At 40.8% G+C, this 22,267-nt stretch overlaps 2 protein-coding genes across 2 annotated transcripts in view; one reads left to right on the top strand and one right to left on the bottom strand.

Annotated features, from left to right (window-relative positions):
- Positions 1-3,022: 3,022 nt before the first annotated feature.
- The window catches only part of iqgap2 (IQ motif containing GTPase activating protein 2), a 33,533-nt gene continuing 14,288 nt past the window's right edge, over positions 3,023-22,267 (top strand). The window contains exons 1-15 of the mRNA XM_020594317.1: positions 3,023-3,377; positions 6,283-6,382; positions 10,265-10,421; positions 10,925-11,002; positions 13,243-13,319; positions 15,537-15,604; positions 16,268-16,381; positions 16,463-16,641; positions 17,432-17,519; positions 17,603-17,766; positions 18,388-18,475; positions 18,670-18,833; positions 18,972-19,132; positions 19,351-19,475; positions 19,665-19,828. Coding sequence (XP_020449973.1) covers positions 3,332-3,377; positions 6,283-6,382; positions 10,265-10,421; positions 10,925-11,002; positions 13,243-13,319; positions 15,537-15,604; positions 16,268-16,381; positions 16,463-16,641; positions 17,432-17,519; positions 17,603-17,766; positions 18,388-18,475; positions 18,670-18,833; positions 18,972-19,132; positions 19,351-19,475; positions 19,665-19,828 — 1,773 coding nt within the window. The 5' untranslated portion in view covers positions 3,023-3,331. The remainder of the gene's footprint in view (positions 3,378-6,282; positions 6,383-10,264; positions 10,422-10,924; positions 11,003-13,242; positions 13,320-15,536; positions 15,605-16,267; positions 16,382-16,462; positions 16,642-17,431; positions 17,520-17,602; positions 17,767-18,387; positions 18,476-18,669; positions 18,834-18,971; positions 19,133-19,350; positions 19,476-19,664; positions 19,829-22,267) is intronic.
- On the bottom strand, positions 20,239-22,073 carry f2rl2 (coagulation factor II (thrombin) receptor-like 2). The gene is made up of 2 exons (XM_020594321.1): positions 21,801-22,073; positions 20,239-21,438 (listed from the first exon to the last, which is right to left on the bottom strand). The coding sequence occupies exons 1-2, from the start codon at positions 21,862-21,864 to the stop codon at positions 20,372-20,374; spliced, it is 1,131 nt and encodes a 376-aa protein (XP_020449977.1). The 5' UTR covers positions 21,865-22,073; the 3' UTR covers positions 20,239-20,371.

The raw sequence follows: 22,267 nt of genomic DNA, 5'->3' as shown, positions 1-22,267 counted from the left end.
GTTTGAACCTTCAATGCACACTGCTAAAGATAAGGATAATAAGAGAATAAATAAGATAAAAATACTGATAATAAAGTAATATTGCTATTATATAAGCATTAAAACACCTCTAAAATGGTATGACATTTTTCACATAGATATATATAACACAATAATTGATTTGCTTTCAGTCTCGCCTTCCTGTGGATTTTAGTTTCTGTGGCTAACAGCCTGTGTTCTCCTGCTTTCCTCTGTCTTTGTGATATTTGTGACTGCAGCGTAGATAGCTTGCCCTTGCTCTGCAGTCGGCTCTCTTGAAGCTACATTAAAAAAGGAAAGAAACAAAACAACAAAATCCCTCATAGGCTTCCAGAGTGGTACTGTATGTCTGCAATAAACCTAACTTGTTTACTTTGGAAATTCATAAGGAAGTGTGCTGCTACTGCACAACAGATATTTTTTGATCATGTGATTTAAATATTTTTTGAAACATGGCATACAAATTCTAACTAAATGCACTGATATGACTTTGGCCGAAGAATAACAGCAGAACTTAAAACCTTAATCACTGGCAGATTGACCTGCTGTAACTGGTGAGAAATACTATTGCCTGTTATGTTTCAGGTAATTTTTGGGTATTGCTTATATGTATGTGTGTGTGTGTGTGTGTGTGTGTGTGTGTGTATGCCTGTGTATGTGGATAAGAGAGCTCTAGAGATGAGATATGTATGTGTGGGCCTGTGTATGGGGGCATGAGTGTAGCCTAAATATTGTGTACATATCAAAGCTGATATTGGTGAATTTCTGGATTAAATATATATAAGAGCCTTGCTGGACTCATGTGTCTCCTGCTTTGTCCAAACAATACTGTCTGTTCCTGGCTTTTAGTGCCTCATTCGCCTGCTATTGTGTGTGTGTGTATGTGTGTGTACTCACTTGCATGTATGTAAGAAAACTTATGTTTTTTTGTGCTCAACTTTGTTTTCTTACTGTAATTATTTCTGGCAGAAAATGATGGCAATATTCAGATTTTGGTTGAGGAAAAATGTGAATGTATCACTCTTGTATGTACATTCTGTTCATCTATTTTATGGAGGAAATCAAATGTATGTGGAGACTAAAGTTGTGCATATTGGTGTGTAGGGCATGCCAGTCATAGGGTGACTGAGTTGTATAATCAGAGGTCCACAAATATGTATGTATGTGAAGAAATATTTGCCCTGTGAATAATATTAGCAAATGGAAAGGCAGGGAAAGGCTTGCTGCTTTTGAACATATAATAAAAGTCATGTTCTCTTGCAAATTATGTTGTGTTTTTATTTCACAATCTGTATTTCAAGCCTGAGAATAAAATTAATCTTCATATTTGTTTAATATATGACATGATTGCACTTACCTGTAGACGTTTGTATCAAGCCTGGGTGCTGCTTTTTTATTATTTTCTAACAAATACACCCTTGTGGAGAGATGATGCCAACACTGTCTTGCGGTGCACAGCTTCCCCTTGGTTCAAGTAGTTTATCTGCATTTGGTTCATAGGTATGTTCTTATGGGGACTACAGACTCTAAATGTGCAAAATTAACTTAGCTGTCAGTTTATTAAACAGGACTTTCTTAAACTATTGAGGTGTAACAAATATAAAATGGTGGAATATAAAACAGCTCTGCAATGCATCCCACCTGTGTGAAGGTTGTAATGTGCTTTGGTTGAAACACTTTTACTGAGATGAGATCACTTTGGATGCCGTAGTTTGTGTGCTTTTGAACTGTATCATATACTACTGAAATCAGTAGTTTATCTGTTCTCTAACTGTTTCGGAAGCACCTCTCAGTATAGCTAAGCATAAGTACAGCACATGTAGAGACACGTAGTGTATGTGACTGTGCCCCTTATGGTTGCTTCAGTCATGTTCGCAAAGTAATGCTGCCCCCTAGCGGTTAAAATTAAGTAATACGTTTAATATGAGTTCCTTGATACATGCACTTGTTCAGAAATACACAACATTTACTTTGATGTTAAGAAGATTTTTGTACAATAACGTACAATATGTTTAAACTTGTTCGATTTTCTCCCCTGGTTTCCAGTGTTTGTATAATAAATGCATGCAAATGACATTTGGGCCAATTAAAAAGCATAGCCTATTTTTTGATGATAATTTATCACAAGAGGATGTGGGGTTATTCTCAGTTTATGATGTATTACTATATATTTTTGCATTATTTTTGGAAGGAAAAGGGTCTTCAGTGAAAAATAAGTTCCTACTGAGGTCTATTAAGAGATGCAAAATTTCTGCGCCTTTCAAGAACAACTACATTATGTAAGGCATAAAAAAGACAAACTATAAAGAAACGCTGTATAAAAATACACATAAATAAAATTTAAAAGAGAGAGAATAAAACAGATGATAGAAATAAGCCAACACTGAAACTGTGATGGAAGAAGTAGTGTTTACTTCGATAAAGTACACTGTAAAAACTGTTACAAAGTAAAAGTCCTGCATTCAAAATGTTACAGCACAAAAGTATTAGTATCAAAATATATGTATAGTACAAAAAATAATTTGCAGAATGGCACACTTCATATTCATGTATTGAATTAGAATTACTGATGCATTACTGTGTTCGTCACTTTAATGCTGCAGCTGATAAAGGTAGACCTACTGTAACTGTAACTACCTTATATTTTTCTAATTTGAATTACTGCCCGGTAGCTTGTGAATTTGCCGCCAGGAATCAATAACGTTGTATGATTAAACTGAATTTCATTTGATTGATTCTGGAAAGTCGAAGTAGCAGAAAGGGCAAATATAGACCTACAAATACCTCAAAACTGCACTTAAGAACAGTATTTGAGCAAATGTACTAATTACTTCCCAGCACTGCAATGAATAAAACAGAACAGGTGAATAAAGTTACACAGCCACAGTGCAGTGAAATGAGTGAGCCGGTCCATCTGTGTAACGGTATTTACCCTTTTCCCAGTGGCAGTGAATGCAGCACGGGTCGCCTTTTGGCCACCAGGGGGCGCAAACTGTTAAAGCTCCGTCTCCTGCCCTGTCAATGACTTCATTTCGGAGCGGAGCTGAAACCGCGAGGGCTGGGAGCAGTGTGATCAGGAGTGAAGTAAAACACCATGGGGGTTATGTGCTGCAAGTGACAGCTGGAGCTTCATGAAACGTCTGAAGACTTGTGCCCCGTTTTTTGCATTTTTTCCCCAGTTGGCTAGACCGGTAATTTTATTCATATCAGTATATTCTGAGAGGAGCGGCACCTTGTTGGCTGGTTGCTGTAAAGTTAGCTTTTAAGTTATTTCCAGTTCAGACGAGTTCACAAGTAGAGGAAACGAGGCAGGATGTACCATGAAGAAACTGCATCTTTACCAAAGCCACGCTATGGAAGTAAGTACAGAAGCATCTTTTCTGGCTGTTTTTAAGCTACCACGGAGTTGAGGATTAAGCTAGCGAGAGGCGCCATCACAGGGATGTTTGATGGGCAACAGGTGGGTCAGCTGCACCTGGGCAGCACCATACCTTCAATGGGTGTGGCATTGAAAATATGGGAGAAGTAGAAATGTAATATGGTCAGAGGTGGACAACAGTCATTAAAAGTTTCATACCCTGGTTATTAAATTAAAGTTATAAAGTTCAGGGTCCAAGCTAAAGATGTTAAGACTCGGGGGGCTGACCTCTGGACATTTTGATCTGTAGCCTGGTCGCCTTTTCAAAGTGACCCCAAATGCACCGCAAAGATTAAAAACAAAATCTGTTTACTTAATGGTGGCAGCCAGCCTATCAGCCTGTTTAAGCAAGTATTTTTCTCACAGGTTAAATATTAACATGGGGTTTTGCTGCTTGAAAATCTATAACTGACACTGTCAAGAATGTAACTGAGGGAACTGAAAGAAAACACCTGACCTCTGCACATTCTTACTGTAGGTATCTGGTCACATGCAAACATCTGTGGGGCAAAGTGCAACTCTGAGAAAGTGCACCAATCAATTATGTCATCAATGCAGTCTTTTTGCCTCTGATTTGGCCCATTACATTTCACTGACCAGCTCCGTCCCGTTCTGCAGGCAGACCACCATAGCTTATTGATCCTTTGTTGCAAAGACAGAGATAGTATAGGGCAGCTTTAGGAACCATCAAGCTGTTTTTATTTGTGCTCCATATCTGTGTGAAACAGTCCAAAGCTGTCCCAAGTTCCCCCTACAGTATATGAATTTTATGGGACCAAAGCAAAGTGAGTCCCTGAAATTAATTTCACACTAACCTTAGTTTAAGGATTTGCCTCTGAACAGGAATGGTCTAAAAGCAAAGTCCGTCTTGATTTGTAGCTCCCCCTCAGCCTCCCAGAAGGTTAGGCGGGATAACCCTTCAGTGAAACAAAAGCATGAGTCATAATCATACAGCCTGTAACTCAGGTCTGTAGGTCCGATGACACACAAAGGCAGCAAACTCATCCTGAGGGTTAAATATAACAAGGGTGCAGGAAGTGTATGAGTGAGTCAATAGCGGTAGTGTGTAATGACTGCAGTGGGGCTGCTCTGCCCCATGAGTTTACATACACATTTACATCCATAGCAGCTGCGGAGCTGGGCTACGATTTAGTACAAAGGTCCTGCTGTTTTTTAAAAAACAAAAACAAATTCCCTTTGTGCTGATAATGTTTAGCAATGTGGCTTGCATTCTACAGACTGGAGTTTCTATTATTTTGTCCACCAGTGTCTTTGAAGCTAAGCTAAATAAATAAAATAAAAAAACTCCTCTGCATAATGCAGCACAAACAACAGCCTGCACAGACATCCACATGTTCGAGTGGACAGTGTTTGGCTTGCATCTCGCCTCACATGAGAGTCAACCCTCTGCTGAGACATAGTGAACGGATGTCTGTGCAGGTGGCTTAGAGATTAGCAGAGAGCGATGGGGAAGTTTAAAATATTCAGGCTAGACCCACAGAAACTTGCATGTAATGTCCCACAGAGTATTATTTTGGACTCTGCACTGCACTTTTGAATATTTGGAGACATAAAATGCTGCAAAAACATTACAGCACTAAGTGGACTAAGATTTACAGGTGTACAGTTGTGATGAATTTGGATATTGTAAACAGCTGAACTGCTTTCAGTTATGAAGGATGGTTTAAACTGGCTGTTCTAGATTTTTATTCTCCTCCTGGTTAATGAAATTACTTTGTTTAAGACAATCAGTGGTACCAGTGGCCAGAACACTGACTCACTGGTGTTTGCTTACACTTGTGCGTATACAATGTGTGGTTTTCACACATTGTTTGGCTTATTTCACGTCTTACAGCCTAATAAAGAACCATAAAAAAGCATACTAACTATGCCATGTGAAAACTCAGCTGCCCGTGTATAGTCAAACTCTGGGTAGGGTGCTTAGTCCACTTTCCTACGCTGAGCCCCCAAGTCAGAGATTCACCCTTCACTCAGCCTGAAATAAAGAGACTTGATTGGATTAGAGCCAGGTAAGGCGTGTTGGGGGAGAAGAGCTCATTAAACTCCAGGTAAAGGTCAACTGGAAGCAGAAGTGACTTGTCAGCACCCCGCTGACGCCACTGTGACACGGCCCTCATAACGGGGTTCAGTGGAGCATGCGACAAGTGCAGTCTGAGGGGTAATCAAGCTCCCAGCAAATAAAATAAACCTCCTCTATCAGGAAATGTCTTCTTAGTCTTGGTATTTTGATTGTTATGTGCAGCCTTTGGTAAGATGATCCTACAGTATCAAAATTCATTTGAATGAAATCTCCATACTAAAGTGAATTGGCCTGCTGTACACTACCAGTACCATTCATGTTAACACTACAGCGATCTTAAACGTCCTACCGGGCATCAGCAAATAACTTTGTATTTCAGGTACCTCAGCTTACACTGTAATGCAGTGTTTGATCTTTCAGTGCCTGAAATAGCCTGTTAAATAAATAAACTGTGTCATGTTTAGGAATTGTGAAGGACTAATGCAGGTAATATGGATCTGGACGCTGCACTGGCTGATCATCTTAATAAAGTGCTGGAACTGATGAAAAACTAAATTTAGGATGCAGGCCTCAAATGAGGGCTGTGCTGACTTTGTGTCATATTCTGAACATTTTTAATGTGATTTTTTTCTTTACATTTACCATACTATGTCAAATACACTGTAAATATCAAATAACAAAGATATTATGATAATAATTTTACTCAGACCTGCTTTGTGTGTAATCAGGTTTAACAAGAAAACACAACACGCCATGGAATATTTATGCGAGTATGACGCTGACATTTTAAATGTGTTTTTTCCAGCCATCCAGGATGACGAGAGGCTGTCGGCGGAGGAGATGGACGAGAGGAGACGACAGAACATCGCCTACGAGTACCTGTGTCACCTAGAGGAGGCCAAACAGTAAGATGGGAGGAGATGTGAAGAGCTGGCAACGGGGCAGGAGGGAAGGGATGGAAGGAAAAACCTTCATGATAAGAGGATCTTAACAGCACATGCTTTCGTTTGTTGTTTACTTTTTCACAACTCTGAGCTTGTATTATGGGGTGTGCTTTCAGGACAGGAATTAGGTTTGTTTAATCTTTGACTATGTGGCGGTTATTTATTATTAGCTTGTGTGTTTATTGAGCATCATCACGCAGATATCAAAACAGGGAGTGGCTGGGACATTAAGTGATCAAAGTGAGGAACTACTGTATGATAGATAAGGGAACCTATCAGTGTGTGATTAAACAGTGTTTGTGGGCATGACCTGATGACCTGGTACTGTAAACATTCACGAGAAGGAAGATGTGCGATCACGATGGGTAGGTGCTGACTTAGTGGAAAGAGCAGCTCTCTTTCCACTGCACCTCACTGGTGCTGAAATAGAAAAAGCTTTGTTGACACTTTTCTTAGTAGGTTTTGTTCCTGATAGCTTGCTCAGATTTTAATTTAAGTATATTATTCTAAAGACAAATCTGAAGTCACAGTTTCCTGTCAGGTGCCAGAGCAAAGTTAAAACGAAACCACTTCCTGTCTTCTTCACAAAGGAACCCATCTGAACAGGAAGTGTGATCACGCCAGTTTTAGCATGCTGATTTTGAGACAACCCCACCCAGTCACACCGAAATTAGTTCCTGGGATGGATTGTTTATGCTTAAATCCAGTGTAATATCCGGTAGCCTGGTGGCGCTACAATAACCAGGCTTCTACTTGGACGCTGTGTGTGGGGCCAGTCACATGAAGCCATCATCCGCAGAGAGCACGGGATTAGGTTCTGTTCTCTGGGGTCAGGAGTCAGCAGTCACTGAAACGAGGAGACCACGGAGTCCACTTTTGATATGATCTTTGAAGAAACCGTTTAATCCACAGCTCCAGAACACCTGAAACAGCCCAGAAGCGACTCCCTGGGTGTTTCACCAAGTGAAGCCTGAAATGAACCTGAGCCTCTCCCCCGCTGTTCTGTAGCCAAATGACCACACTACATGTACAAAAGTGATGTGCTTTAAAGTCTGAGATGTGTAACTATTGGTAGAACAACACTGGATTAACTGATTAGGTTGTATAGGGGATGTCAGATTTTACGATACAGCAAAATGATTCTTTAATTTGTAGATATCACAGTTTTGGATGCAACATTAGTATTTTAGTGCTGTGACTTGTTCTAGTGGGAAAAGCCCAAGTGTTACTAATAATGTTATCCAAGTTATTAAGTCAAAAACAACCCGTTGCTCTTGGTTTAAACCTGGGCCCATTATCTGCTGCACTGAGTCGGGTGGCATGAACAGATAATTAGCTAGCAGGCTTGATGAACATGTCCTCACTGTGACAGCATGTGCCTAACGACATTAGGTCAGCCTCATGGCAGATGCAACACTCATTCTGGCTGGATGATTTGCTGCTGGTTCGTGGCACATATGAACTTCCATATTTAATTGGCACAAACCAGAAATCTTTATACAGTGTCTTGCTCACATGCTTTGTTGCTCAACGTTCCCTAGATTTTTAACTTTACTCTGCTGGTGCTGTCAGTTGATAGACACACCCTTCTACAAACGACACACAGGTTTCTGGAGCAAGACTTTGTACCCTCACTGCAGTGTAAACAAGTGGTGGTTTACATTTCTATCTTATTTTTTTATCTTTCTCAGTTTAGATAAACAAACTCATGACCAGCATGACTAAGCTACATGACGCAAGAAGACGCTCTGGGTGGACAGAAATACTGTAGAAGAAAACAAAGGTTACTGATAATGTGTTGAGCTGTGACTTTGGTCCTAGATCCCAGAGAGACAATGACAGGAAGGCCTGCTTTAGGGGGTTGTAAACAGGAGCTTGTCCTTGTCCTGCTTCAGGAGATGTGTTCTCGCTGCATTGTTGAAGTACAGGAAGTGAAATTTCACAGGAGAGCTCTGATACACAAGCAGGATGTTCATTTATCTTCCCACCAAACTGTTTTTTTCTATAATCTTACATATCATCTGCATGTACAGTCTATGGCTGTTATTATTAAAATCACCCCTAGGTACCAGCCCCCAGATTCAGATCTCTGATAGAGCGTGGAGAGCTCTGGTACCAGGTGTGGGGAGAAATGGCTTATCACAAAATTATTCTGCAGGAAGATGTAGCTTAGCTCATGTTGTAACTTTACCACACCACAAGTACTTGAATAGAGAAAATGTGGCAGTTTACAAAACACTGAAGTACGGCAGAGCTCTTCTTTTTGCCTGATCTCTGAAGTCAGCGGACAATATTGGTTACATGGATGCTTTAATCCTCAAGGGGCCTAACTGACACACACCACTGGGTTTGTTGACAGTGCAAAGTTTGTTGTGGTTGGCTTTAATGTGCTGACATGTATTTTGGCAAGCCTGATCCTTTGAGCACCCACACGGTCTTAATTAACCTAAACAAGGTATCTGTGGGCACATATGTGGGAGGGAAGGCTTTATTGCTTTAGGAGGGCAGGAGCCACTGGTATGACTAAAACCCAGAAATGAAACATGAGCATGCATGCAAAGGTCAAAGGATCAATTTAGGATGAAGGGTAACAAGATAACTTGCACATAAATCCACATAAATCTTTAAATTTTTTTTTTGGTGTGTAGCCACCAGGACAGGGGTGTATGCGTAGTTGTCCTAGAGTGTCACTTCCAGGCGGTAAGATAATGTGTAACAGATTTTCAGACCTACTTTCACTGTGCTCGCAAATCATTCACTAGTACTTTGGAATGGGTTTTTCCTAATATCTCTGGCAAACACTGCAGCGCAGAAGCCACTCTGCAACTTTTCAAAGGGAAATGACATCACTTAGAAAGTCATTGTTATTTTAACAAACCAAGTATTCTGAATATATTTAGTGCTTACATTTTACAGACATCTCTGGTCATCCAGTGGAATGATTCGCTTTTTGTTTCATGATCGCACATAATTGTCTAATATGACTGACACTCATAAACCTTGATCAGTGATGAGTAGTAGACTATTTTACTCACTGTTTACCTCTGTAACCTCACATTGTTGCTTGACAAGAAAGCCTAGGTGTCAAAGCTCAAACTGCAGAAGTGTCCACATCCCCCATCCTAAAGCATGCTGGCCTCAGTGTGGGTGCTGCCTGTAACAGTGCCCAGTTCTCTCAGGCTGACACACTACTTTGTTGCTCTGTTTGACACTGCAGCCATGACACTGGTGGTGGTGTACAAATGCTGTGTGGTTTGAGGTCAAAGCTGAATTCTCCTGTTATGTTACACAGTCCTCTGCTTTCATTCCCTGACTTAGTTTCCAGCCAACAAAATGTATCTACAGTTGAGCCGATCCCAAAGAAATTAATGAAAAGGTGCTGCAGTCATCATTTTTCCACAGAGAGAAGGAGAGAGAGGGGGGGATTTTTCCCTATTGTATCATTCTGCTTACGATTTATGTTCTTTTTCCAGTGTCTTTTAGTTTTTGCTTGGATCAGGAAGGACATCATGTGAAGGAAAATCCAATATTGACTTGCTGACTACGTGCGGGCATACTTAACTTTGCACTACACTCTAGATCTCAGGTGGCAGGATAAACAGACTAGTCAGCTGCTTACCCTCAGAATGTAACCCAAGCATGGTAGTGAAATGTTTAATAACTGTACTTTCTAATGAGTGCAGTTTCTTAGCTTGTAGAGCAGTAGTCTGAAATGTTGTCCACTCCTCAGCTTTCACATTAAGTCTTGAACGTGTTTACTTAGACTTGCATTTATAGTGGTTTTGTCCTGCGGTTGATGAAAATCCTCTGCCTGCTCTAAGATCAGAATCTGTATATGTCCAGGTGGATAGAGGCCTGCCTAGAAGAGGACTTGCCCTCTACCATAGAACTGGAGGAGGGACTGAGGAACGGCGTCTATCTTGGCAAACTTGCCAACTTTTTTGCCCCCAAAATGGTGTCTGAGAAAAGGATCTATGACCGAGATCAGTCCCGTTATAAGGTAAAGCTGCACTCTTTTGTGTTTCAGCTACATCTGTTGTCCTCCTTTGGGAGAGGTCATAGTTGAAATACATTTGCATTCCTAACTGGCTTGCATCATAATGGTCAGGAAGACTATTTCCAGATCTTTCAGGCACTTCTTGACAGCTGACACAGTTTTAAACAGGAAAGAGAAAAACACGGCAGGTTTCATTCTCACCTGCAGCTATGCTAAAAGAGAAAACTACAAAATGAGCAATATTTTATTTCTGACCAATTTTAATCAAACCTGATTAGGCTGTTAGATGCCAAATAAGGAGTCAGCATGAGGTTTTTAGACCAGCTCAGCTGTTGCATGTGTTTTAAGGCCATAGATGAATAACTGCTTTTTTGTAACGTAGTGTTATCAGTGCATTTCATACATATCAGCATTTTTCATGCAGCGGAAAAATTTCCAACAACTTCTTTGCATTGCCGTATTATCATTTCTACATACCTGCCTGTGCCCATTTTTCTCATTTCCAGAGCAAAGGGCTGCACTTCAGACACACCGACAACACAGTGCAGTGGCTCAGAGCCATGGAGTCGGTGGGCCTCCCCAAGGTAAGGGTCACACCTGTAGACATGCAAGTATTTGTTAAAGGCAGTGCCCCATGTGCAGATGAGTTAAAACTTACAAGCTGATATTCTATTTGCTCAATAAGAAAGATCCTGTTTTATCTTTGTAACATTTAGTTAAAAGTACTGGAAGTATCTGAAATACAAGGACAGGACTGAGGACATGGCCTGACATAAAGTTAAGATAAGATGAACCTTTATTAGTCCCACAGCAGGGAAATTCACAAGGCTACAGCAGCAAGGGGTTAGAAACAAGGCACTCAGTGGTAAAAGCAGAAAAAGTAACAGACAAGATATCAATATTAAATACAATAATAAAAAGTAAAACTAATATTTACATATAGTTGCACATGGGTCTGTCTACTGGCAGCAATGCTGGTTGTGCAGCCTGACAGCAGCAGCAGCAGGAAGGAAGGACCTGTGATAACGCTCCATCATGCACTTGGGGTGAAGCAGTCTGTCACTGATGGAGCTGCCCAGTGCTGTCAGTCTCATGCATGGGGTGGGAGTCCTTCTTCAGCAGGGATGCTAGCTTAGCTAACATCCTCCTGTTTCCCCAACACCTGCACTGGGTCAATGGGACTTCAGACATCAGTCCACAAAGTCCTGAATCAGTCGTTTGCACTCCCTGTCATCCTCATGAAGATGACGGAGACGAGTCTTTGGAGAATTTCTGCAGCTGACAGTTCAGTGAGCGGTTCCTGTGCAGTGTACAGTTAAGTTAGTGGAGTAGTTCACCACAGCAGCATGACTTATAACTTCTTTATTTGAAGTTGTTGAGTTGTTTATTTACAGTAGATTTTGTTTCTTTGCAGCATAATGCTTTAGTGAAGTGTTTGTGTGCTTTTTTTCTTTTCTTGACATGTTGTTTCACCACTTCAGTGATTTTATAGCTGTCATGCAAACCCCTGTGCTGTAAGCGTATGATGCAGAAGCTAAACAAATCATCCAGGGAGTTGTGCTTTGCACCATAAACTGTGGAATTAGGAGGCACTGGCTTTTATGCATGTTAATTGGCTTAGGGCTGCAGCTGCAGTCCAAAACCAGGACAGGGTATAATCAATCGTAAAACAGCTGTAGAATGAATTTCAAATCTGTCCTTGGGCAGAATCCATCCAGTGACGACAGTACAACTTTTCCATTTGATGGAAGAAGCTGCTCCGGCTACAGCAGGAAAACAAGAATGTGAAAATTCGGTAGTAAGGTCTAAAATTAGAACAGTTATTAAATCAGCTAATGTGACTTGTATTCACATAGTGAAAAGACCATCTGCTTTTCTCTGTTTAAATACTTGAACTGCACAGTTCTGTGCCATCAGGCTTCGCTAGAATTTGGCATTAATATCCCTCTCTGTGACATGATGCACATAAACATTCCATATATCTCTAAGAATGTAAACACTGACACATTGTAATGAGAGTGTGACAGTCCTCATACACATACAGACATAAGCACTGTATTAACCTCATTACATCATTTATGAGATGACACAAAAGACTTCACTGAGGTGCACCCTGGAAATGAAAATGAGGTAAAGTTGATACCTGCTTATCGCTGTACTGCCCGTTGGGATCACTTTTTGTAGTAATTTAATCAGAGGGTTGCTTTGAATGGGTCTGAGAGCTAGTCAGTCTGATAATGTTAACTTGTATAAGCTTTTTCCCTGTGTTTTTGAGTACATCAATGATGCCATGACAGGTGTGACATAGTTAAAAAGCATTTTAAAAGGGCAAGAGGGGGCCTGGAACTTTTTCCACCTTAAACTGTGACATATTTGTTAGTAAAGATTAGGCAAAGTTCCTGACTTTAGCTAAATATCTGAGATGCTTGACAGATGGGACAGTCGAATATGTACCATGACCAGTGATAACAGGGGCAGAGCAACAGCATGAGCACTTGTAAAATGCAGTATAATCGAGTCCAATGCAAAAGTACTGCAGTAAAACGTACCTTCGTGAAGCTTGTAGCGCTCTGTATTTTAGGTAGGTGTTGAAAATGAAGAGTTTCACAAAGCTAGCATTGAAGGCACTGCTTTGATCTGGGATTGCCTTATAGTTTTCATGTGTTTCTGTTACTGTGTCCAGCCCTCGCAACTTCTCATGTGTCCACAGGTTAAAATGTGAAGGAGCATTGCAGTGGGTAGTGTGTTCCTGTTTGGCTGCACCAGAATAAAGGGTGATTAAAAAAAAGAAAGACTAACAACCTGTTGTGGTTTCTACTTTCAGATATTCTATCCTGAAACGACAGATGTGTATGATCGCAAGAACATGCCCAAGGTGGTATACTGCATACATGCACTGAGGTACAACTGCAAAAACACACTGTGATTTTTCATTACCGCTCTACTCCATTTCTTGCTCTCACAGCAAAATTGCTCACTCATTTCTGAAGTCTTTGTTTTGTTTTTACAATTACATGGTACCACTGTTTCCTGTAGGTGCCGCACCTGTGATTCCATTTCTAAGAAAGAAATGAAAACCAGTGGAGTAAACTGCTAATTTAATTTTATAGATGGCCTTAGTGCTGGTGTTGGGCAGTTGGAATCAAACTATGACCTATTGGGCAAATTAAATTCAGCAAGCATTGTGTTCCTCTGTAAATGTCGACCTACACGTGTGCACCTGTCATCTGCTCATATTCTAGTTTGCTAACAGCTTCCAGTGTAATTTAAAATACTCAACTATATGGGGACAGCTCGTATGTAGAATGTCAAATATACGAAACTGCTTATGTTGAGATTTTTTTTATTCCCCGGTGGTGTGTGGGCATGGTCTTTTTTATGTAATAACTTCAACCTTCTAGTCTACACTACCTGTTGCAGGTTTTGAGACACTTTCACATTCAATTCACTGTTAAAGCGTGTTTAAAACTTTAAATTGACCGTGCAGATATCAAGAGCAGAAACAGTACTTAGTAAGTGATATGAAACGGGAACTGGAAAATGTCAATTCTGCTTTGGAAAGGCAATGAGAGCGCTTCTTGTCAAACATGGACCTTTTTATCATTTAAGTGAAGTAGGTCAGGGCTATACAGCACCATGCATGTGACTGTATAGTTATTGGTGCAATATTCTGTAAATTCACATTCTCAGGAACTGAATTGCCTATTGGCTGAGACGTCTTTAATTATGAGCCCATAATTAATAATTAAATTTGTAGTTTTTATTTTTTTTAACTCTGTTACTCAAAGTTTATTTTGAACACTGATCATAACTACACTAACCACACGCCACACTGCTGATATATAAACCCCTATACAGTAACTAGGCAGGGGCTTTTTGGAAGTGCTCAACTGTTTACTTTCAGTTTCATCACAAAAGGTAAATGTGTTTTTTTTTTTACTGGCAGGTCTCTTGATCATTACAACTTTAGGTCCTTGCTTTTTTTAGCCGACTGAATGAACTGAGGCACTAGTTTTATCCAGTCAGCCAAACACAGGTCTAGGGAGGGCTTATGTGAGCTGCTTACATTGTTTTCTCAGTTGTAGTGCTCTGCTCAGGTCCTGAGAGAATTGGCTTCCTTTCCTGCTTATGCATACACGTGTTCTTCCTTCCTGCGAGTGCAGCTTAAGTCCCATAACCACAAAGAGGATACTCTGTTTTCCGGTGTGAAAACCCATGCAGACATGGAGGCAAAACAGCGATTGCTCCTGAACATTCAATGTTCTGGGGAATTGAAGGGGAACACAGTGTAAAAGTACATTTTAAAACACTTGTGACAAAGTGGTAGAGATGTTAATTTGCTGCCCAAAAGCAAAGGGGGAAAACATGGAGATGAACAAAGGGGTTCCACAGTCTGGAGAGAGCTAGTTGCTAATCAGATGACTGCCTGTTTATTTAGCCTTTATTTATCCAGGGAAGATGCCTTGAGGTCAAGGACCTGTGTCGCAAGGGTGCCCTGGCAAGAACCCTGGTGGCATCAAAAGTTAGAGACGAGGACAGTATGCAAGAACATTTACTGTAACCCCTGAGCTTTTTAATTGGACACTGTTTGTATCTCAGACTGAATCAGCCAGGTGCATGTTAAAACATAAGCAGAGTTTAGATAGCTGTTTAAGGCTCCCTCTGTTCCAAGGTCAGAGAGCATTTCATGTTTACACACAGATCAAAGGGCAGGATGAGCAGCTACTACAGCTGCTCCACTCAGAGCTGTGCTGATGCCAGATCTGCCTTAAGTTTCTTTAATTCATTACCTCTTATCAGGTGCCTGTGGCAAGATGAAAGTTTTATGAAGTTTCCAGCCACCTGCTTGTTGAATTCATTGCTCAGTGGTGGACTGAGCCTGTTGACTGCTGTCAGATAGCACATGTAGTCTGAGCCAACAGTGCCCCCCTCTGGTGTAAATGTGAATGGGCAGAGTGGTAGTCATCAGCAGCATCACAGTCTGGAGGGAAAAATAAAAAGAATGTGTTTGTTTCATGATATTAGGCTGTTCATCTGCAGATGGTTTTGACCTTTTCAGTGCTTTCTTGTTGTTTTATTTTTGGTAAAAATCTTACACCCTGGTGTGGTTTATTTCAGCTTGTACCTGTACAAACTGGGCATTGCCCCGCAGATCCAGGACCTCCTTGGTAAAGTGGCCTTTACAGGTAAGCTTGTGGAAGTCAGCTTCTCCTCAAACTGAGCTATGACATTGAAGTTGCACAAAATTTAAGCAGCAGAGGAAACAGTGGTGTTATTAATAATTGCTTTTACAGTAAAAGATAGGCTTTAGGGCCTTTTGAAATACTGACATGTGCACACCTGCCAGTGTATTCATTGAATGAGTCCTCAGTGTGGAGTGTAATTTTACTCACTAGCAGTGAGTCCGTGGCTGCTTTACCAGACAACGCCTCGTAAAAAACAAAGAATGGGATCATTTGCTCTGAAGAGTGAGTTTTATGATTAATTTTAAATAGCTTGTCAGAAATTTAGATGGTTGAAGCGTTCAACATTTCAGTTAATCAAAATATCACTTGCTGCCTTTCAAATAATATTGATTAGGACACTCAAATTAACAAGTTTTTTTTTTTGTCCTGAAAAAGCCTCAAATGGGATTTTTTTTCTTTATTTCTCTTTATTTTTCTTCTAGTTTTACCCCAAATTTAACTTTGGGGGAATGTCAGTGTTTATTTAGTTTGCTGTTTACTTTTTTATTTTGCTAAAGCAACTGAGTAAAGCTGTAAAAGGAAATTAAACCTTGAGTCATGTAGTACAGTTTAATTTTGGCCTTTACTATCTTCACCACAATTTGCCTGCCATTTGACTTCCAGAGGAAGAGATCAGTAACATGAGGATTGAGCTGGAGAAGTATGGCATTCAAATGCCAGCATTTAGTAAGATTGGAGGTATCCTGGCCAATGAGCTCTCAGTGGATGAAGCTGCCCGTAAGTCCTCTGACCATCTTAGACTTTTATTGAGGTTTCTGACATAGTTGGCTAATTGTTTATTTACATGGTTATCTTTAGTGCACGCTGCCGTGATTGCCATCAATGAAGCAGTTGACAAAGGTCAGGCATCTGTTACAATGGGAGCCTTGAATAACCCTAATGCAATGCTGAAGAAGACCCAGGAAGCTCTGGCCCAAGACTACCAGGATACACTGAGCCAGGCCAAGGCTCGTAAGCAGGATCAGTCCTCAGGAAGGGTGAGAAGCCAAAGAAACGCCTCACTGACCTCTTACTGTAGGTTTCAATGGCCTCTTTACTTTGTAGAATAATGTTTGGTTCATTACTGACTTTCCCTCTAAAGAAGACTTGATTAGCCTCTGTGCAACTTTCACTGTGTTTGTAACAAAGTTTATATAGTCTGTCACTCTGTGCACTCGTCCCTTTCAGTTTCTATTTCACTCTGTTTCTGGTTGACTTGTTTTTAGACTAATCAGACATTCACTTGCATAAATGTCACTAACAGTAACATTAAGTGGAATGGCCATCATCACCAGTTAAAGCACCTTTCCACTAACTGTATGTGTCACATCTATGTTCAACCCAGGTTGGAAACAAGGTTGCAAAGCCTGGTTTAAGAGTGTGTGTTGACCAATAAATTATGTGAAAGTGCTTTCAATAAACTGAAATTACAAAACAGAAGAATGTAAACCATTTGAGACTTTTTACAACTGGAATCATATGGTGTTTATGTAGTGTCAATTACTGACAACTGTTGTATGGGATGAAATGGGCTGCCTGCACTGACTCGCTCCACAGGCCTTGTCAGCACATTCCACAGGCTGCAGCGTCAGCTGTGCTTCACCAGACACCGACCCATTTTCTTTACAAATACTGTAAAAACAGGAGCTACTCTATCCATTTCCATCAAATTGCTTCATGCAACCACATCAGTATGAATGGGGCAATAAATGAATGTGATCAAGTTGAAATTAATATGCTATATGAAATAAATGTCATTGATTTTTTTTTTTTGTCACTCTCCATTAGCGTGCCTCTGTTGCTACGGAAGAAAGAGATGTTTATGAGGAGCTGCTAACTCAGCAGGAGATCCAGGGCTGCATTTACCTAGTCAATAGTAAGGAGTTTTCCTTATACATATACCATTATGTACATACATTATCCCTCAGTAATGTCTGTTCTGGTTTTCCCTGTTTCCAGTTGAGGCAGCAGTAAAGCAGGTGAATCAGGCAGTGGTGACCCAGGATGAGGCTGCTCTGCTGGTGGCATTGAGGCTTGAAGCTCTGGCCCTGGTTGGTGTTCAGGAGTCAAACCACCAGTGGTACCTGGAACATTTTACCAACTACTGCCAATATAAATCCAAGGTATACAGAGTCAGATTTTGTTTGCTCCGTTGTTGCCAACTTAGGGCCTCAGGGGGCCAAAGAACCTCTGCTGTTCTTTTCAAGCTGTCAGATAATTGCCTTTATTTGCAGTTGTTGGTGATGTGCAGTCAATAAGCCCTTGTTAGATAACTAGATTTAATAAAAGCAGCACTTGGGTGGCCTGAGGGCCATAGATGAAAATGACTGTGTGGACAGCTGACAGGCCACAGTGCTGTTTAAAGAAGTGTGTGTATATTAGAAACAAATCATACATATCTGTGGAAACATTTATAGCATTATCTTTGGCTTTTCTAAACTCAACATATTTTTGATAATATTTTTTAGTTGTCCTAACAGTAATGTCCACTTCCATTTGAAACCTTTCATATGAGAGTACAGTAGGTCTCTGAGCTGCCATTGTCGTGCTGTTTCACTACTCATTCAGTGAACACATTAGTTCTGAAGAAGTCTAATAACAGACTTGGCAAAATTAAAAGCATAATTGACTAAAATAACTTGAGTTGGAATGGACACCCCTGGACACTTTATCCACCATGGCCTTGCATTAAAGCATGCTGAATAATCATGGGATCTTAGTGGTGCCTATTCTTTGCACTGCAGGATGGAGGGAAGGCTGTGGTGGCGGACAAAGAGGAGATCCAAAAAGTCGTCAGCTCTTGTAATGACTTTGCTGAAGCAGAAAAACGAAGTAAGCACCTCTTGTTACTCATCATGGATGTAATCTGTGAAGTCTTATTTTCTATTACTGTTAGGTACAGTTCACAATAAATAATCTGGGTTTTTCATAGGAAGTTTAGCATTTGATTGTCAGGGAAAAAAATATAATTTTCATACCGAGATGCCTTTGGACTTGTGACTATTTGCGATTATTTTCTTGACCAGAGCTTGAAGCTGTTGCAGCGATTAATAAAGCCATTTGTCTTGGGAATGCACTGGAGACAGTGGAGAAGCTGATGAACCCTGAGGCTCAGTTGCCAATTGTCTACCAAACTGCTGCCAACCTCTATCAGACTGAGCTTTTCAGTTTGCAGCTACAAGGGGGGCGGGTGAGACATCATGTTTAAAATTTGTCCACTTGCATGTGGACTCACATACTGACACAGATAAAGAGGAAGCCAGTGCTAGATGTATACTGCAGTTAAATGTCACATCATGCTTGTGATGCAGACCTTTATGTTTATTAGTCTGGACTGAGCCATGAGGAGCTGAGTGTGGCTGTGGAGATGCTGTCAGCTGTCGCAGTGTTGAATGAGGTGCTGGACACCAAAGACCCCCAGGCTGTGATAGAGCAACTAACAGACTCTCCTCTGGGCTTCACCAACATGGACCCAGACAACCTCAACAGGTTTTCTGATTTTTGTTTTGGTGGTGTTGCTGTAATTGTTGTATTCAGGAATAATAGTGTTATGTTTTTAGGAGAATTTGATTAAAACCTTGTTCCTCCTCACTGTACTCCACTGTTGGTCTTGCTCCACTGTGGCTTTGTCAGGGTAGGGCACTGAAGACTGACTCATTTGTTGTCATGGAACTGTTTTGAAACTCTCCTATGACACTCTCCCTCAGGTATGCTGATACTCTTATTAGACAGAGAGTTGAGACTCTCGCCAAAGGCCAAGAGTTTCTGACTTGGAATGATGTTCAGAAGTGTATCGACACAGTCAACGTTCAGGTCCAGGAAGAACATGAACGTAAGAAAGTCTTGTAGATTTCTGGTCTATGTTTTGTAGCATGTGCCTTTGCCAAAAAAAGAACTTTTTTCAATTAACAGGACTTTTAAGTCATTTGAATCCTAGGAAAAGCTTTATTTTTAAAACCATGCAGTCAGTTAAATGCACTGACTGATCAGGTTTCAAATGTTTCTTGTTCTCTACCTCCAGGCATCATAGCTATAGCGGAGATCAATGAGGCGCTTAACTCAGGTGATCACCAGCAGACACTCGCAGCCCTATGCCTCCCTACAGCCAAGTTGACGGGGGTGAACTCAGGCACAGCCAAACACTATCATGATGTCCTGCTACATACCAAGCAACTTCTCTGCCAGGTGACTTGCCAGTTTAATTTATTTAGGATATGTGTAGAAAATTGTTCTTGCGCACCTCACACCTTCAAATGGCAAAATACACAAAAGTCCTTATAGCTAAATAAGGTAACCACATCCCATAACTTTATCTCATTCTCATAAGTTTTACTGGAGTTGCACAGCAGCCTCTTGACATCACTCTTTTATATTACTGTATTTTTATGAATGTTAATTTTGCCTTGAATATTTATAACTTATATGTACATATTTTACATGTAATAAAAAACTAGAATGGCAAGAGTAAATATCTATATAAATATAAACACTGTATAGTCACTTTTTTTTTATTAAAACAAGATAGAGGACAGACTATAGTTGACAACATACTTGCATATATCTTTTATGATACTGTACATACTCTGTTTTGGGCCCAACAGAGGTTGAAGTCTGTTAAATTCACAGTGTCCAGTCTTAACTTTCACATCTTTGTTTTTTGTGCTTCCCTGCTCCGAAAACATCAGTCCAGCAAGGGGAAGTTTTTTTTCTATGCCCACACTTCCAGTCTCACGTCATACCCGTTGGTCTCTGAGATATCCCACGGAGAGAGATGAATTGTAGTTCTGAAGCTGCAGTCTTGGAAATGAGCAAACACAGGAAGGGATCCAGACAACTGTGGACGCAGCAGAGACAAACTGCTACTTTGTAGTATCCGTACAAGCTGTCGTCCCCACGGGAAAATAGGCGGATGTAGTGGATGATGTGCAGGATGCCACTGGGCAAGAAACACACCACAAAGATGACAAAGACCAGAGTGCTGACCCTGATAAAAGGTTTCCAGTCACAACCAGACTGACCTAGGTGGTACACAACTGCCACATGGGCATAGATGCAAATTAGGAAAGGCACGATGAAGCCCAGACAAACCAACATCAGCCTGTATGGCACCAGGTGGAAATGTGATGGCTCCTCTAGAGGAAGTACATCATGACAGGTGGTGACTCCCAGCTGGGTGACCTGGTAGCTCTGCCTGACCAGGAGCTCAGGGAGAATAGCAGCCCCAAACAGGAACCATACAACCAAGCACATCCACAGCGCCAGCGTAGTCTTAGCCAACCTTCTGTACAGAAATGGTCTGACCACAGCCAGGTAGCGCTTCAGACTGATGCATGCTATAGTGTGAGTTGAACCGTAAATATTGCCATAAAACAAGGCTGTAATAAACCTGCAGGATATTTCCCCAAATATCCAGTTGTTTCTGTTGATGTGGTAGTGAACACGCAGCGCCAGGGACAGCAGGAGCAGTAGGTCCGACAAAGCCAGATTCAGATAAAGGACTGTCATGGATAAGGACTTTGGTCTGAGTCTGACTCTGAAGAAGGCCAGAATGTATGCGTTGGAGGGGATACCCACCAGCATAGCTAGGATGTACGTTAAAGGTATGATCCAAGTGCTAAGGATCCCTGTGGTGTAGGCCGTCACTGGGTCATCAGGATTCACATTGAGCCAAGGGTTTGTGCTGGGATGGAGCAGGGCTGGCAACTTGTTTGTGTGATTAAGTACACGCGTCGTCCCTTTGAAAGTTTTTGGTATGGCACCAGTTGAAGTATTGGTTTTGGTCATAGTTCTGTTTCCTATAAATGGGTAGAGAAGCGGTTTATGGCTTTAAATAAATTTAATCTTATAACAAAAGTACATATCAAACTATATTAAAACCAAAAATGAAATTAATCATGTTACCATCTAGTGTTCAGTTGAACACTTACTAGTTGCAGTACTTGTGTTGTTTGTTGCAAAGAAATGAGACATTTCTAACAAAATTTAGCATTTTTAAAAGTTTAAACCTGTGTTTTCTAACATTGGTTTGGTTAACGTGCCATTAACAAGTTGCTGTGTACCAAAAGAAGTTGAAGTGTATAAAGATCTAATTTTGACTCCAGGCTTAAAAACATAATTATCCGTTTGATAAACATGTATAGAATTTTCAGAAACTTACCGTTATGCTGAATGGTCTGCACTGCCATCAGACAAATGAGTAATCCTGGCACCAGGTCAGCCATATCACTCTTCAGTCTCTATTCTAGAGTTGGTAAAGGTTTATTGTCTTCAGCCCTCCTGGTGTTGCTTTGCAGTGAATAGTGCAGGATTCCACCGATGAAACTAGCTGTTCTACATCTCTGTAGTCCTACAGTAGATCGAACAGTGTGTGCTGGAGCTCAGCTTCCAGCTAATGTTGGGAGTAGGTTTCCTGTCCAGGCTTGAATACTGAATCCTCCCTGTGCTTGTTTCTGACTCACTGGGGGAGGGAGGCCACTGCTTAGTGGTATGTCAACAACTGTGATCCATAAACAAATTATACTGATTATTGTTGCAGTGTGTATTTTTATTGTGGTTTGTTATTTAAAAATAATTTGCTTTTGCATTTACATGAGGGTGTTCATCAGCCTAGTTATGTATATATAT

Source organism: Monopterus albus, unplaced genomic scaffold (assembly GCF_001952655.1).
Source record: "Monopterus albus unplaced genomic scaffold, M_albus_1.0 scaffold23.1, whole genome shotgun sequence".
Classification (NCBI taxonomy): Eukaryota; Metazoa; Chordata; class Actinopteri; order Synbranchiformes; family Synbranchidae; genus Monopterus; species Monopterus albus.
Note: the sequence above shows the minus strand (reverse complement) of the source record. Positions and strands in the feature narration are given on the sequence as shown.

What these genes read in the sequence shown, in the direction of transcription:
- f2rl2 (XM_020594321.1), bottom strand. Translation starts at nt 21,864, where the DNA reads ATGGCTGACCTGGTGCCAGGATTACTCATTTGTCTGATGGCAGTGCAG. An exon ending in GCAGACCATTCAGCATAACG is followed by an intron (nt 21,439 to 21,800) that starts GTAAGTTTCTGA and finishes ACCCATTTATAG; the next exon opens with GAAACAGAACTATGACCAAA.